The 17,500-nt window shown below is 43.2% G+C and overlaps 1 protein-coding gene across 2 annotated transcripts in view; it reads right to left on the bottom strand.

The window, feature by feature from the left end:
* Positions 1–1,015: 1,015 nt before the first annotated feature.
* The window catches only part of Znf250 (zinc finger protein 250), a 30,723-nt gene continuing 14,238 nt past the window's right edge, over positions 1,016–17,500 (bottom strand). For both annotated transcript variants that reach the window (XM_045143145.1, XM_045143146.1), the window contains exon 5: positions 1,016–2,683. In XM_045143145.1, the coding sequence (XP_044999080.1) occupies positions 1,359–2,683 (1,325 nt within the window). In that variant the 3' untranslated portion in view covers positions 1,016–1,358. The remainder of the gene's footprint in view (positions 2,684–17,500) is intronic.

Raw genomic sequence — 17,500 nt, 5'->3', positions numbered from 1 at the left:
TACTAGAAATGGCTGATACATTTAGCTATAAGGGCTAGATCCTTAAAGCCAATAGCTGTTTTTGTATACAAAATTTCAATTATGAATCAGATTCATCATAGTACATGGCAATGGATACTATTGAATCAGGAGTATTTTGCATGTGCTCTGGGTACCTGAACTCAGGTGCGTATGCTTGCACGAGTGGTTTTATTTACTGAGTCATCTCTCAACCCCTTAAAACACCTACCTTAAAAAATTATTCATTTATGGAAGAGAGAACACATCAGAGCCTCCTGCACCCACAAACAAATTCCAAATGCATGTGCCATTTGTGGGTGTGACTTCAGGTAGGTACTACGGAATTGAACCTGGGCCAGCCAGCTTTCCAAGCAAATGTATTTAACTGTTGAGTCATCTCTCCAGCCCCCAAATACCTACTTTTGAGTTTATTTTTTACTAGAATGTTAGAACATTCTTTTTGATCTTGAATAAAGTTAAAATAAGTGATTTTTAAATTTACATAAATTCTCACTAATGTATTTTTCCTACAAAATAGGTTATTTCCACATACTTTGAATTGCCATTTCACAACAGTACTTGAGAAAATTAAATTACTTACATGTGTGTATATGGTCATGCCAGGGCTTCTTACCACTGCAAATGAATGCCAGCCATTTGTGCCAGTTTTTGCCTCTGGCTTATATGGGTAGCTTGGAAATTGACCCTGGTCTGGGAGTCACTGCAAGCAAGTGCCTTTAACCACTGAGCAATCTTCCCAATCCCTTGATAAGAATTCTTCCTCAAGGCAGGGGCCCACTCTAGCTCAGGCCGAACTGAAAATCTGTAGTCCCAGGATGGCTTTGACCTCAGTGATCCTATCTCAGCTTCAGTGCTGGGACTAAAGGTGTGTGCCACCAGTCCTGGCAAGAAGCTTTTATATTATGTTATTCACAATAACCTGAGTATTTTAACACTGAAAATGGTCTACATTAAATACAGTACATTAAGTACAGTATTAGAATGATCAATTATAAAGACTTTAAAAAAAAATTTATTGGGACAACATTCCTTATGTTTAACTTCTCAGTTGCTTCAAATAAACTAATTCATGTCAAACAAATGAGGAATTATGGCTATTTTTTTTAACCAGTATTCACTACAGTAGGCTTAATGTCCAGTACAACTTTGAAATATTGAGGAAAAATATTCTCTTGATTCCTCCCCCTCCCCCAGAAGGATGCAGTATTTTAGCAGTTAAAATACTGCATCTTGTGTAGTTAACACAAGCCCCTTCCTAGTAGAAGGCTGTGCCTGTTTTTATTTTATTTTGGGGGGAGAGGTGGTGTGTATGTGTGTGTCACCTTTGAGGCTATAGGTCACAGTTTCTTGTGCACCTTCTGGTGCTGGATCAGGTGCCCGTGTTGGTTGAAGGCTCGTCCACACTCCCCACACTCATATGGCTTCTCTCCTGTGTGGATTCGCTGGTGCTGAATGAGCACAGAGTACTGGCTGAAGGCTTTGCCACAGCTGTTGCATTCATAGGGCTTCTCCCCTGTGTGGGTCCTCAGGTGCACAATCAGAGTTGCCTTCAGGCTGAAAGCTTTGCCACACTCTGAGCACTGGAAGGGTTTCTCACCCGTGTGGATTCTCTCATGCTGGATCAAAGACCGGCGTGCACTAAAGGCATGCCCACACTCACTACACACATAGGGCTTCTCTCCGGTGTGGACCCTCTGGTGCTGGATCAGGTGTGAGTGCTGAACAAAGGCCTTTCCACACTCATAGCATGCATAGGGTTTCTCCTCTGTGTGAATCCGCTCATGGTTCATCAGGGTGGAGCGGTGGCTGAAGGTCTTGCCACACTCACTGCATTCGTACGGTTTCTCCCCCGTGTGCACATTGTGGTGCTGGATGAGCACTGAGCGGTCACTGAAGGCCTTGCCACACTCACTGCACGTGTAGGGCTTTTCACCAGTGTGGACCCGCTGGTGCTGCAGCAGTGTTCTCTTCACACTGAACGTTTTCCCACACTCACTGCACCCATGAGGCTTCTCACCAGTATGCACCCTTTGGTGGCTCCGCAGGACGGTGCTATGGTTGAAGGCTTTCCCACACAAGGGACACACATATGGCCTCTCCCCTGTGTGGATCCGCTGGTGCTGGATGAGGTGTGAGAGCTGAGTGAAGGCCTTCCTACACTCCAGACACTCGTGAGGTTTTTCTCCTGTGTGTATCTTGTGGTGCTGAGCAAGGTCTGAGCTCACTCTAAAGGCTTTCCCACACTCATTACACTCGTAGGGCTTCTCACCGGTGTGGATTCTCCTGTGCTTGCTAAGGACAGAGCTTTGACTGAAGGCCTTCCCACATACATTACATACATAGGGCTTCTCACCTGTGTGGATTCGCTGATGCTGAAGAAGATGGGAACTCCGACCAAAGCACTTCCCACACTCAATGCACATGTAGGGTCTTTCTCCACTAGGAGCCACCTGGTGTTGAGTAAGAGGTTTGCCAGGATTCAAGACCTGAACTTCATTGGGGCCAACAGGATTTGAACTCTGGCAGAAGCTCGGCTCTGTTTTGTATTGTTCTTGAGCAGTCTTCCCCAAAGGTGTTTCTCCCAGAATCAGTGTTATTTTGTCTGAACTTAATGGCTGTAAGCTCAAGTCCGTATTTTGATTCTTTTCCTTTGGTTTGCATTCTGAAACAAGTTCAAAATGAGAATATTATCACTAGCTGGGTGTGGTGATACATGCCTATAATTACAGCAGTTGAAAAGTTGAGGAAGGATTGTGAATTCAGTGCCCTCTTGGGCTACCTAGCAAAACTGTCTCAAAACAAACAAAACAATAGCTCAGCATGGTGGTGCACACCTTTAATCCCAGCATTTGGGAGGCAGAGGTAGGAGGATTGCTGTGAGTTCAAGGCCACCCTGAGACTACATAGTAAATTCCAGGTCAGCCTGGGCGAGAGTGAAATCCTACTTTGAAAAACAAAAAACAAAAACAAAAAAACCCACAACAAACAAACAACAAAACCCCCCACAAGGCTGGATATATGGCTTAGCGGTTAAGGCACTTGCCTGCAAAGCCAAAGGTCCCAGGTTCAATCTCCAGGACCCACATAAGCCAGATGCGTAAGGTGGTGCATGCATCTGGAGTTTGTTTGCAGTGGCTGGCAGCCCTGACGCACCAATTCACTCTCTCTGCCTCTTTCTCTCTCTCTCAAATAAATTAAAAAAAAAAAAATTTTGTGTTTTAAAAATATCTTTTGAAAACAAAACACAAAAAGCTAACAGTACTCAAAACTGCAACCCTGAAATTGACTTTGCTGCAGATGTCAGTCTCTACTGGAGAAATCAAAAGGTATTTTTTAACAAGGCAAGGCTAATGGTGAGATGAAGAGGAAAGTTATCAAATTGTTTGAAGATACAGAGGTGAGGACACAGGTTAATGTCACCTGAGCCCTGCCCTCCAGAGTTATCATGACTGAGTTTCCAGAGGCCATGTGGAATGGGGTAAGTTCAGGAGCCCAGCAAGGCAAACAGCATCTCATGTGCAGATAAACCAAGCCTGGCCTGGGGCAGGCAGAGGGAGGGCTTCTGAGCATGAGCAATGACCAGTGGAGCTGTACACAGGACAGAGGGGAAAGGCTGGATATTCAGACACTGATGGGAATCTGCCACATTTAGGCTACAGACTTATGCATGCAGCAGAGAGGATAATGAGAACTTTCTAGGATCAAGTCACAGGTTCTGGGGGCTGAACGTGTGTATAGGGGTGTTAATGATAACTGTTTCATGACATGATGACAGCTGCTAAGGTTAAAGATGCCACTCATGGCAATATTTCATATGGGGATAGCTGCTGCACTGAGACACAGGTGGTGTAGGGAGGTCTCTGCATTGTGGACAAATGGCCCAGCCTTACACTAGGGCACAGGAACACAAGGTTGACTCTTCCTGGCGGTAGATGTTAGGCTCTTCAGGTTTCCTCAGACAAGAGGGTCATGGATCTCTCCTGTAGCAGAGGATGGTGGTAAGACCTTCCAATGCCACAGGCTTCAGGGTCATGTAGCCCCCCCATAGAGCACAACCTGGTCCCCAGGGCAGGATACTATCTTATCCTCAGGCCTTCCCCACCACCTCCAAGGTCTCTGCTGTAGACTACTCTAAACTATATGCCATACATGAGTGATATTCTAAGGCAAGAATTCCCAGTAGATAGATACAAGAAGGGAATTCTCTCTTTTTGAAGGATATTACCAGGGTCTGTGGCAAGTACCAGGAAAAGACAGCACAGATTTAGGAAGCTTTGACACAAGTGCCCTAATTATAGACAAGGACAGCATCATAATGTGTGGATGACTGCACCTTTCCCATTCCGCTCTACAGGTTAGTCTGGGTAAGAACCAGGTTTTCTCAGTTCAGCCACTCCTTAGGAACTGGTTTGCTCTGTGTTGGCTCTCAGTATGGGGGAAGACTATAATGGCCACTCACTTCTTGAAAGTAGTATACATCTGCTTTATTCTGGAGTCTGCTATTAGGTCATATATTTTACTGGCAGTAAATAACATTTTGTTTCATTTTTCAAGGTAGGGGTTTTCTCTAGCACAGGCTGATCGGGAATTCACTGAGTCTCAAGGTAGCCTGGAACTCATGGTGATCCTCCTACCTCTGCTTCCCAAGTGCTGGAATTAAAGTCATGGGCCACTATGCCCACCTCTTAACATTAAAAAAAAAATTAAAATGTTCATTCCCTATCAGGTGAGTGTGTGTGTGTGGCATTTTGGCTTTTTTAAAACAGTGCAATAGAACTCCACATGCATGTGCTATGTCCTGTACATGTGCAAACTCACACGCTTGCATCACCTTGTACAAATGTCTTATGTGGGATCTGGAGAATCAAACTTGGGTCCTTAGGCGTCACAGGCAAGCACCTTAACCACTATGCCATCTCTCCAGCCCAGTGTTTATTTATTTATTTTTATTTTATTTTATATATTTGAGAAAGAGAGGCATAGACAGAGAACAGGAGAGAAAGAATGGGCATGCCAGGGCCTCCACCACTGCAAACAAACTCCACATGCATGCACCACCTTATACATCTGGCTTACATGGGTCCTGGGGAATTGAACTGAGGTCCTTTGGCTTTGCAAACAAGTGTCTTGACTGATAAGCCATCTCTCCAGCCCAGTGTTTTGGTTTCTTTGAAGCAAGGTCTCATTCTAGCCTAGGCTGACTGGAGCTCATTCTGTAGCCCAGGCTAGCATTGGAATCACAGCAATCCTCTTACTTCAGCCTCTTAAGTGCTGGGATTAAAGGCTGTGTGTTTGGCAGCAGCTCTGCTGAGACAAAAGCTTTATTTATTTATTTATTGTTTTTTTGAGGTAGGGTCTCAGTCTAGCCCAGGCTGACCTGGAATTAACTATGTAGTCTCCTACCTCTGCCTCCTGAGTGCTGGGATTAAAGGTGTGTGGCCCCACACCTGGCTAGAGCTTTATTTTTAAAGTTTCTTTATAATATTAATGACTTGAGGCGCTGCATTTGTTAGACAAGGGCTTTATTACTGAGCTGCATATAAACCTCTAGCCCAGTTGCTTTATTCTGCAACAGGTTTAGACTTAGTTTGGGAAGGCAGTTCTGTGTAATGGGCCTCTTCAAAGCCCAATAAGGGTGGGCTAGAAAGATGGCTCAGTGGTTAAGGTGCTTGCCTGCAAAGCCTAACAACCCTAGTTCAATTCCCCAGTATCCATGTAAAGCCACATGCACAAAGTGGCACATGTATATGGAGTTTGCTTGCAGTGGCTAGAGGCCCTGGCATGCCCATTCATTCTCTCTCTCTTCTTGCAAACAAAACAAAACAAAACAACAATAACAAACTAAACAAAAACCAGTAAGGAGACTTGAAAATAAAAGACTCAGAGTCTAAGAGGTCCATCCCCAATGATGGCCAGAAACATCCATGAAGTGTTCTATGACTAAAACGTTTGTGGAAATTTTGGGTGAAAACAGCCAATAAATAAAACAGGCTTGGAACAGGGAGATGGCTCAATGGCTAAAATGCTTGTCATGCAACTCTGAGTTTCTAAGTTCACATCTCCAGACCCCACGCGTGACAGCCATAAGCTGGGATGGGATTCTGTAATCCCAGTGTGCCTATGGTGAGAAGGAGACAGAGACAGGAGAATTTCCTGGAAGCTTATAAACAGAGCAGTGAACAACAACGAAAGACCCTGCTTTATAAAACCAGGCAGAGCCGGGTGTGGTGGTGCTTGCCTTTAATCCCAGCACCTAGGAGGCAGAGGCAGGAGGGTTGCTGTGAGTTTGAAGCCACCTGAGAATACATAGTTAAGTCTAGGTCAGCCAGGGCCAGAGTAAGACCCTACCTCCCAAAACCAAAAAAATCAAAAAACCTTAGGCCAGGCGTGGTGGTGCACGTCTTTAATCCCAGCACTCGGGAGGCAGAGGTAGGAGCGTCGTCATGACTTTGAGACCACCTTGAGACTATACAGTGAATGCCAGGTCAGCCTGTAGAGTGAGACCCTGCCTCAAAAAATTTAAAAAACAAAAAAAAGAAAAACAAAAAAAAAAGAAAAACAACAACTCTTCTGATTCTTCATCTTCCTCTTTTCCCATAGTAGCATCCAAGTGGCTGTTCCCATCACCAGACTGACAATCCCACCAAGAGCTACCTTCTGTTAGTCCAACTGACATATTCACTCACTGAAACCAACAGAAGCATGAATCCCAATACAGCATGTGTCTGCACTGACCACTCTAACGGAAGACCCAGAATCCCTTAAATTATCTTTACTATTTATGAATACAGTATTAACATTTTTAAGGAATTTTTTTAATTAAAAAAATATCCCATGGTAATTCCCTCCTCCCCCCACTTTCCCCTTTGTTTTTTTTTTTTTTTTTTTTTTTTTGGTTTTTCGAGGTAGGGTCTCATTCTAGCCCAGGCTGACCTGGAATTCACTATGGAGTCTCAGGGTGGCCTTGAACTCACGGCGATCCTCCTACCTCTGCCTCCCAAGTGCTGGGATTAAAGGTGTGCGCCACCACGCCCGGCCCACTTTCCCCTTTGAAATTATATTACTATCTATTACATTAACTTGCTTTCCCTAGGAGGCAGAAAGCTAGAAAAATCCTCACTTCCTGAAACCAGAAAAGCCCAATGATCTGTAAGACCACCTTTAAAAATATATTTGAAGGGCTGGAGAAATGGCTTAGTGGTAAGGTGCTTGGCTGTGAAACCAAAGGACCCAGGTTTGATTGTCCAGGTCCCATGTCAGATAGATGAACATGATGGCACATGCATCTGGAATGTGTTTGCAGTGCCTAGAGGCCCTGGTGTGCCCATTCTCTCTCTCCATACCCCTGTCTCTAATAAAAAAATAAAAATAAACTCTTAAAAAAATAAAAAAAACATGTATGAGAGCTGTACAGGTGCCTCAGTGGTTAAGGCATTTGCTGTAAAGCCTAAGGACCCAGGTTAGATTCCCCAGTACCCACATAAAGCCAGATGCACACATTGACATATCTAGAGGTTGTTTTCATTGGCTAAAGGCCCTGGTGTACCCATTTTCTCTCTCTCAAATAAATAAATATTAAAAAAATACAGATAGGCCTAAATGAGCTAAGTAAGGTCAGGGGAAGAGAATGAATAAAGGAAAGGTGGCTGGAGGGCTAATCAAAATCTAAGAGGGTATGAATAATTCATATGGAAAATTAAAAAAATAATTCATACAGACAATGGAACACCCAGAAGCCATAGATTGTTATTAAAAAATTTTCAGTGCCAGGAATGGGATGCCTTCCAGTGAGTTGTTGTTGGTCAGGGAGGTCGTTGACACCCTCAAAGTATTACAGGCTATTGCTGAGGCTCTTGGTTTCCCACTAGGAATACATTGTGACACCTTATTGCTGAAGACTCCACAAACTTGGGCTGCAAGGTCACTGAGAAATCTTGCTGGAGCTGAGCTCAAAACCTCCTCTGTGTAGACTAGCTGACAGAAAGCTGGAAGAAGCTATGCTGTGTGCAGTTCAATGGGAGAGAGAGAAATCACTAGTGAAAATATTCAACAGTGGACACTGCAAGCCTTAAATTTGGCCAGCCAGGCCAAATGAGCTAATAGGTGCAATAGTGGCATGTCTGTTTTGGGGGAAACCAACTGTTCTCTAATTAGAATGGAAGCCTGCTCCATGGGAGGGAATAACATGCCTGATACTGAAAATCCATGACAGGGCTAGTCATGAGCCTTTGGGGTGTAACATCTGCTAGTTTCTGGCTAAATGTACAGCCTATGCTCATCAAACTGCCCGGTAAGCACTTCTCTTAATGTTCATGCCCTATTAATGCTATGCTCATCTCTGGTTAAAGAAGCTTCTCTTTGCAGATTGTGATGAGTTTGCAATGACTTAGCACTACAGTGCTGAGAAGTGACAGAGTGCTCAGCACTGAGACATCTCGACCACACCTGCCAAGGGTCATGGTCCATTGTGGAAGAGGTGGCAAATGAATGTAAGAGCCAAAGGAAGGGTAGGACTCCTTATAACACGCTCCTCCAGACACAAAATGGCCTTGATGTCCATGACCTCACAGTGCTTCATACTACCTAAACAAGACCATCATAATAGGAGGAAAAGATGATGATATCAAAATAAAAGAGAGACCTAGCCAGGTTTGGTGGCACATACCTTTAAACACAGCACTCAGGAGGCAGAGGCCACCCTGAGATTACATAGTGAATTCCAGGTCACGCTGAAGTAGAGTGAAACCCAAACTCCTTCTATGAAGCCCGCATCACCCTGACACCAAAACCAGGCAAAGAAAGAACAACAAAAAAAATTACAGACCAATCTCCCTCATGAACATAGATGCAAAAATTGCAACAAAATATATCAGAAAGACCATTCACCCCACCAAGTAGACTTTATCACAGAGATGCAGGGATGGTTCAACATACGCAAATCAATAAATGCAATGCATTATATAAATGGACTGAAGGACAAAACAAATGATCATCTCATTAGATGCAGAAAAAGCATTTGACAAAATCTAACATTTCTTCATGATAAAAATCCTACAGGGAATGGAAATAGAAAAAACATATCTCAACATAATAAAGGCAATTTATGAGAAGACTAGAGCCAACATAATATTAAATGGAGAAAAACTTGAAGCTTTTCCACTAAAATCAGGAACAAGACACTGTCCCCACTTTTATTTAATGTAGTACTGGAAGTCTTAGCCATAGCAATAAGGCAAGAGACACACATAAAAGGGATACAAATTGGAAAGGAAGAGATCAAGTTATCTTTAGTTGCAAATGACATGATTCCATACATAAAGGAACCTAAAGAGTCTACCAGAAAATTGTTAAGAGCTGATAAACACCTATAGACATGTAGCAGGATACAAGAAATATATATATACACAGAAACACACAGAGGATGAAATCAGAGAATCACTGCCATCCACAATTGCATAAACAAACAAACAAATAAATAAAGTACTTTGGAATAAACCTAACCACAGAAGTGAAGGATCTCTACAAGGAAAACTTTAAGACGTTCAAGTGATAAATTGCAGAAGACACTAGGAAATGGACACACACCCTTGTTCTTGAATTGGAAGAAACAATATTATGAAAATGGCAATCTTACCAAAAGCAATCTAAATATTTAATGTAATCCTCATCAAAATTCCAATGGCATTCTCCACTGAAATAGAAAAAACAATCCTAAATTCATTTGGAAGCATAAAAAACCCTCAAATATCTAAAACAATTTTGAGCAACAAAAATAAGGCTGGTGGTATCACCATACCTGATTTTAACCTATACTACAGAGCCATAGTAACAAAACAGCAAGGTACTGGCACAAAAGTAGACATGTAGATCAGTGGAACAGAATAGAGGACCAAGCTGAAATGGGTAGCTATAGCCACCTGATCTCCAACAAAAATGCCAAAAATACTCAATGGGGAAAAGACAGCTTCTTCAGCAAATGGTGCTGGGAAAATTGGGTATGTATCTGTAGAAGGATGAAAATAGATTCTTCTCTCTCTCCATGCACAAGAATTAAGTCCAAATGGATCAAAGACCTTAATATCAGACCTGAAACTCTGTAACTGCTAGAGGACAAAGTAGGGGAAACCCTTCAACATATTGGTCTTGGCAAAGACTTTCTGAATACAACCCCAATTTTATTTTTTGCTCAGGCAATAAGACCACAGATTAATCACTGGGACCTCATGAAATTACAAAGATTTTGTATGGCAAGAGACACTGAATAGAGCAAAGAGGCAACCTACAGAATGGGAGAAAATCTTTGCCAGCTATACAGCTGATAGAGGCATAAAATCTAGGATATACAAAGAACTCAAAAAATTAATAAGAAATCAAACAAGCCAATTAAAAAATTTGGCTATGGAACTAAATAGAGAGTTCTCAAAAGAAAAAGTCCAGATTGCATATAAACATCTAAAAATATATGTTTGACATCCCTGGTCATCAGGGAAATGCAGATTAAAACTACATTAAAATTCCATCTCACTCCTGTCAGATTGCCTACCATCATGGAAACAAATGACCATAAATGCTGACAAGGATGCAGAAAAAGAGGAACCCTTCTACACTGTTGGTGGGATTGCAATCTGGTCCAGCCATTGTGGAAACAGTGTGGAGGTTCCTGAGGGAGCTAAAACTAGATCATATGACCCAGGTATAGCACTCCTAGACCCTAAGGACTTGTCTTATTCCTTAGGGATACTTGCTCAACCATGTTTATTGCCACTCTATTCAAAATAGCTAAGAAATGGAACCAGCCTAGATGTCCCTCAACTGATGAATGAATAATGAAGATATGGCACATTTACACAATGGAGTTCTATTCAGCGGTAAAGAAAATTGAAGTTATGAAGTTTGCAGGAAAATGGATGGATCAGGAAAGGATTATACTAAGTGAGGTAACCCAGGCCCAGGAAGCCAAGCATCCCATGTTCTTTCTTATGTGGATCCTAGCTACAGATGATTCTAGCTTACTGCCCTTTGCTACTGAGTTTTCTTCCTACTCACACAGAAGAAAACTCAGTAGCAAAGGCCAGTAAGCTAGAAAAGAGATATAAAGGGAAGAGAAAGGAAGGGAGGCAGGTACTTAATAGGATGGTATTATATATATGTAAGTAGAATAGATTAATGGGGGTGAAAAGGCCCAAGTGAGGTCAGGGGAAGATATTGAGTAAAAGAAAGGTGGAGGGAGGGCTAATCAAAATCTAAGAGGATGTAAATAAATCATATGGAATCCTCCGGTTTTGGACAATGAAACACTCAGGAGCTGTAGATTGTTGCTAGAAAATTTTCAGTGCCAGCGATGGGATACCTTCCAGTGAGTTGTTGGCCAGGGAGGTCCCTGATGCCCCCCCCCAAAATTATAGTCCACTGCCGAGGCCCTTGGTTTCCCATTAGGAATAGATGGTAAGACCCTATTGCTGAAGACTCCACATACTTGGGCTGCAAGGCCATCGAGAAATCCTGCTGGAACTGAGCTGATAACCTCCTCCATGTAGACCAGCTGACAGAAAGCTGGAAGAAGCCATTCTACATGCAGTTCAATGGGAGAAAGAGAAATCACCAGTGAAGATATTCAACAGTGGACACTGCAAGCGTTATAACTGGCCAGCCAGGACAAATGAGCCAATGGGTGCAATAGTGGCATGTCATGGTGTCTGTCATGATGGAAACCAACTGCCCTGTAATTGGACTGGAGGCCTGCTCCATGGGAGGAATACATCCCTGATACTGAAAACTTCAAACAGGGGTAGTCATAAGCCCTAGGGGTGTAACGTCTGCTGCTGTCTGGCTAAATGTATATACTATGTTGATCAAACTGCTCAGTAAGCACTTCTCTTAATATTCATGCCCTTTTATTAATGCTACTCTCATTTTTGGTAGAGAATCTTCTCTTTTCAGATGGCAGTGACCTTGGGATGACTCAGAAGGCATCATGGTGCCGGAAAGAAGTGACAGGAGTGCTCAGCACTGTAATATCTCTATCACAATATCACACCTTCCAAGGCTCAAGGTCTATTGCGGAAGAGGTGGTGGAACAAATGTAAGAGCCAAAGGAAGGATAGGACTCCTTACAACGTGCTCCCCCCAGATACAAAATGGCCTGGATATCCATGACCTCACAATGCCTGGCACTACCTACACAAGGTCATCATAATAGGAAAAGATCATGACATCAAAATATAGGATAGACTGGTTGAGAGAGGGAGGGGATATGATGGAGAGTGGAGTTTCAAAGGGCAAAAGGGGGGGGGAATTACCATGGGATATTGTTTACAATTATGGAAGTTGTCAATAAATTTTTTTTAAAAAAAGAGACAGAAGCTGGGCGTGGTGGCACACGCCTTTGATCCCAGCACTTGGAAGGCAGAGATAGGAGGATTGCCATGAGTTCAAGGCCACCCTGAGACTACATACAGAGTGAATTCCAGGTCAGGCTGGGCTAGAGTGAGACCCTACTCGAACCCTGCCCCCCCAAAAAAAAGAGAGAGAGAGGAAAATATATGAGGAAGAATGGGGTTGTAAAGGGGAAATTGGAGGAGGGAGGGAATTACCTTGGGTTTATTTTGTATAATTATCAAAGTTGTCAATCAAAAAATGCTAAAGAAAATAAAATATTTAAAAAATACATGTAAGAAGCATTTAAATTTATCACCATAAACATAATACCCTGCTCACATATAGTATGCAATATTTTTTTTTTTAAAATTTTTAATTTATTTATTTGAGAGCGACAGACACAGAGAGAAAGACAGATAGAGGGAGAGAGAGAATGGGCACGCCAGGGCTTCCAGCCTCTGCAAACGAACTCCAGACGCGTGCGCCCCCTTGTGCATCTGGCTAACGTGGGACCTGGGGAACCGAGCCTCGAACCGGGGTCCTTAGGCTTCACAGGCAAGCGTTTAACCGCTAAGCCATCTCTCCAGCCCATAGTATGCAATATTTATTCTGCTAAATATATAAGACATAACATTATTACAACCAGCACTTAAACCCTGAAGAGATAAGAGCTTCTGGTCTCTAGAAGGGGTTGATCCTGAGTTTGTGTGAGGATCTCCGGGCCCAGATATACATAGAGACAAAGGCCAGAGGAACACCAACTCGTGCTTCTGGTCAAGCAATAGCACCCAAAGGTCACAAGCCAGTGGAGAGAGATGGGGTGGATGGGGAGGAAGGGCAATGTCTTCATGAGTCCATTCCTATAGGGAGCCAGACTAGGTCAAGGGAAAGGGAGTTCAGGGTGCCATGAAACAAGAAGCCTCCCATCACTTTCCCTAAAAACCCAGCCTTGGATAAGAAGACTGGGCTGACAGAGTACCCAAGGTCTTGGACTAGGTAGTTTTTGTGGTAGGCAGACCCACCATCCCAGGAGATTCTGGCAATGTCTGCCCCAATGATCAGCTTTTATGAGGACCTAGTTATCAGGGATTCCATCTTCTACACACAACATTAAAAAAGCTGAAAATGAATTTCCTTCTATTTTGCTAAATTAATAAGTTAAATATTTATCAGTCTGTGTGCCTATGATGGCAACCCAAGGACCAATAAATTGATAAAACACAGGGGTGGGATATTCAACAGAAAAGTAGCGATATGAGCCACTGGAGTTTCATCTTGTCCCTTAGGGATTTGCCTCCCAAATAACTTTCAGTCTGTCAAAAATCTGTGGAGGCAGCTGGGTGTGGTGGTGCACGCCTTTAATCCCAGCACTTGGGAGGCAGAGGTTGAAGGATTGCCATGAGTTCGAGGACACTCTGAGACTAGACAGTGAATTCCAGGTCAGCCTGGGCTAGAGACCCTACCTCAAAAACCAAAATCTGTGGAGAGGTTTATATCAGAAACTCCCATGGAAAAGCAACAGTGGGGGAAATCTTCAAGATAAGTGGCTTGGAGGGGAGCTTTATTTAGGCCTCCAAATCCCTTCTTTAGGGGTCTCAGTCAGGATACTAGCTGTTAACCCTGAGCCTGGGCAATGCCTATGTATATCCCTGCATTAGTGTAGAGCTAATCAAATGCCCCACTCTTTGCCCCTTTGCAGAACTCCAGACTGACACCCATAGAGACCACTTTTTCTTGAGTTCAACAGATCTGAGGGTGCTTGGGAGATGACCAGCTCAGATCCTGAGGCAGGAAACCTATGGGGTGAAGACTCTTGAAACATGTACACTGACATGTACACTGGAAGGAAAAAAGATGGAATGGAAGGGAAGGAGGGAAAGAGGAATGAATGATTGAAGGAAGGAAGCTGAGACCACCCAAATGAGTAAGAGGACCTTAATGAGTTACTGAAGTCCGTGGAAGGCACAAATGCCAGGGTTCTTCTCCATGATTCTCCAATGAAAACCTTTCTTCGAGGCTCATGGCTGGAGCCAGGAAGGACAAATACCTCCCTGGACCTTTCTCATTCACAAAACAATCGCTGGAAGCTACTGGAAAGGAAAGGAAACCTGTCATCCCTAAGGCTGCTGTTATCTAGAAACAGTGTGTTGTGTTTTTATTTTGTGTGTGTATAGCATGTGAGGTGCATGAGTGTGTGTAGGCGTACATGCTCTGCACATGTGCAAAGGCTAGAAAACACTGGGTATCTTCCTCTGCTCTCTGTTCCCCCCCAGGACTAGGGTTACAGGTGTTCATGGCTATGCCAGCTGTTTACATGGGTGCTAGGGAATCGAACTCAGGACAAATCAGGCCTTCTTAGCCCCTCATGCTTACATAATTACCTGCTAAGCCATGTCCTCTGCACGCCTTCCCCCCACTTTTTTGGAGATAGAGTTTCACTCTAGCACAGGCTGACCTGGAACTCGTATTTCAGCCTCCCAAGGACTGGGATTATAGATGTGAGTCACAAGCTTTGCTTCATTTTTAAAAAATATACTTTTAGGGCTGGAGAGATGGTTTAGTGGTTAAGGCACTTGCCTGCAAAGTCAAAGGACTCAGGTTCGATTCCCCAGGACCCATTAAGTCAGCTGCACAAGATGGTGCACGCATCTGGAGCTTGCCGCAGCTGAAGGCCCTGGCACCCCCATTCTCTATCTGCCTCTCTCTCACTCTCTCTCTCACACACACACAAATAAAAATGCAGATATACTTTTTATATTAAGAAGTTTACATGTCTATATAATAATTAGGGTTACACATATTTCTGAGCTTTCTATAATTTCATGTTGTACTTCCGCAACTTGCTTTCCTCTTTCAGGGTTTCTGAGACTTGTCATATTGTTCCCTAGCAGTTATTCCATCTAGTTCATTGTAGTGTATTTTCTTATATTAAAGTGCCAGTTTAAGCTGGGTGTGGTGGTGCATGTCTTTAATCCCAGCACTCAGGAGGGAGAGGTAGGTAGATCACTGTGAGTTCATCCTGAGACTACATAGTTAATTCCAGGTCAGCCTAGGTCAGCGTGAGACCCTACCTTGAAAAAACAAACAAAACAACAATAAGCCAGCTTGGGGGATGGAGAGATACTTCGTGGTTAAAACACTTGCCTGCGAAACCTAAGGACCCAGGTTCGATTCCCCAGTACCCATGTAAGTCAGATGCAGATGGTGGCACATGTGTCTATAGTTCGTTTGCAGTGGCTAGGGGCCCTGGCATGCCCATTCTCTCTATCTGCCTCTTTCGCTCTCTCAAATAAATATATATATGTATTTTAATTTTTTTTGTCTGTCTTCTGATCTGGTGCCAGAGTAGCAGGTTGAACAAGACGACTTTTTAAGTAAAAAGCAAATTTCACAAAGTGCACACTTATATGTGACATGGGTGAGATTATATTTGTGAGATAGACAAAAGCTGTGAAAGTTGGTAGGGTGGTTTTATTCAGGTGTCCCCCATAAACTTATGTGTTCTGAATGCTAGGTTCCCAACTGATGGAGATTTGGAATTAATGCCTCTTGGTGGCAGAGTTGTTGGGGGTGGACTTATGGGTGTTATTGCCAGTTTCCTCTTGCCAGTGTATAGCACACTCTCCTGTTGCTGTGGGCCATCTGTTGTTGGCCAGGAGGTTGATGTCCACCCTCTGCTCATGCCACCATTTTCCCCTGCCATCATGGAGCTTCCCTCAAGTCTGTGAGCCAAAATAAACCTCCACCCCCAAAACTTGCTCTTGGTTGGGTGATTTCAGCCAGCAATGGGACCTTGACTGCAGCAGTTGGTGATAAGTGCACCTGCTATGCACCCTACATCAAGCAACTCTCATGTGCTTTTATTTGTTAATATTTATTTTTCAGTAGTAAGAAAGGAACCCAGGGCCTTTCACATGCTGGACAAGCATTCTGCCACTGAGCTACATTTTCAATCCATTTATTTTGATCGGGACACAGTTTTTCACTAAGTTGCCCTCCCAGGCTTAAAGCTGTAACCTTTCTGACTCATCTCCTGAGTAGTTAGGATTACAGAAGTACACCGCTCAGACTGAGCTACCACTCCTTTTAGAACAATTGCTTTTGTAGTGGCTTACAGTAGAGTGTACGGAAGTTGTTTTGTTTTCATTGCACAGTCTTTAGCCCAGGCACCAACCTGTAAAAATTCACTCTGAAGCCCAGGCTGGCCTCAAACTCATAGCAATCATCCTACCTCAACCTCTGGAGTTCTGGAATTACTGAAATTAAAGGCATGTACTACCATGCCCAGCACTTTTTTTTTTTTTAAAGTAAGTTTTAAGTGACAAAATATATACAAGTGAATAAGTGACTTCACCAGAGCTGGAGAGATTGCTCAGTGAGTGAAGGCACCTGCTTGCAAAGCCTGCTGATCAAGGTTTGATTCCCCAGTACCCACATAAAGCCAGATGCACAATATATGTATGCATCTGGAGTTCATTCACAGTGGCAAGAGGCCCTAGTACACCCATTTTTTTTCTCTCTCTCTCACATATCAGCAAATTAATAAAATTAAAGAAAAAGTAACTTTACTAAAACAAATTTCTGATTAGGAAAAGTATTCCCTAGAGTTGATGGGGATGGTACAGGTTGTATAACAAGCTTCATAGCATCCTGAGGATATTGATAAGTGTTTTGTTCACATATGAGTATTAACACCTTGAAGGGTTACAATGAATTAAGAAGACCAAACATAACACTTATCCCATGGACAAGGCAAATTGTTCTGTTGCATATAAGCTGGTGTATGGTCATATTTGATGTTGTCTGTAAAACAAATAGAATCAAAGTGACAGCAAAACACTTCGAGCAGGAAAATGCTTCTGGTGCTATCACAACACTTTAGTGCAACTGCTCAGTAGGAAACAGTAGGGAGAGGGGTTGGGCAGGTATAAACACCTAACCCTGTGCACGTGTCAGATGACCCTGGAGCACTCTGTTCCTAGTTAGCAGATTGCTATGCACAAGAATCTAGAACTCTCTCAATGACATCCTCTGCTGTGGCCTGTGCCACAGAATGATCAGGTGTTTATATGCTTCCAGAGAATCTGTTTCTTCAGTATAG

Source organism: Jaculus jaculus, chromosome 2 (genome assembly GCF_020740685.1).
Source record: "Jaculus jaculus isolate mJacJac1 chromosome 2, mJacJac1.mat.Y.cur, whole genome shotgun sequence".
Classification (NCBI taxonomy): domain Eukaryota; kingdom Metazoa; phylum Chordata; class Mammalia; order Rodentia; family Dipodidae; genus Jaculus; species Jaculus jaculus.
The sequence above is the reverse complement of the archived record's forward strand: the minus strand, read 5'-3'. Positions and strand labels throughout refer to the sequence as shown.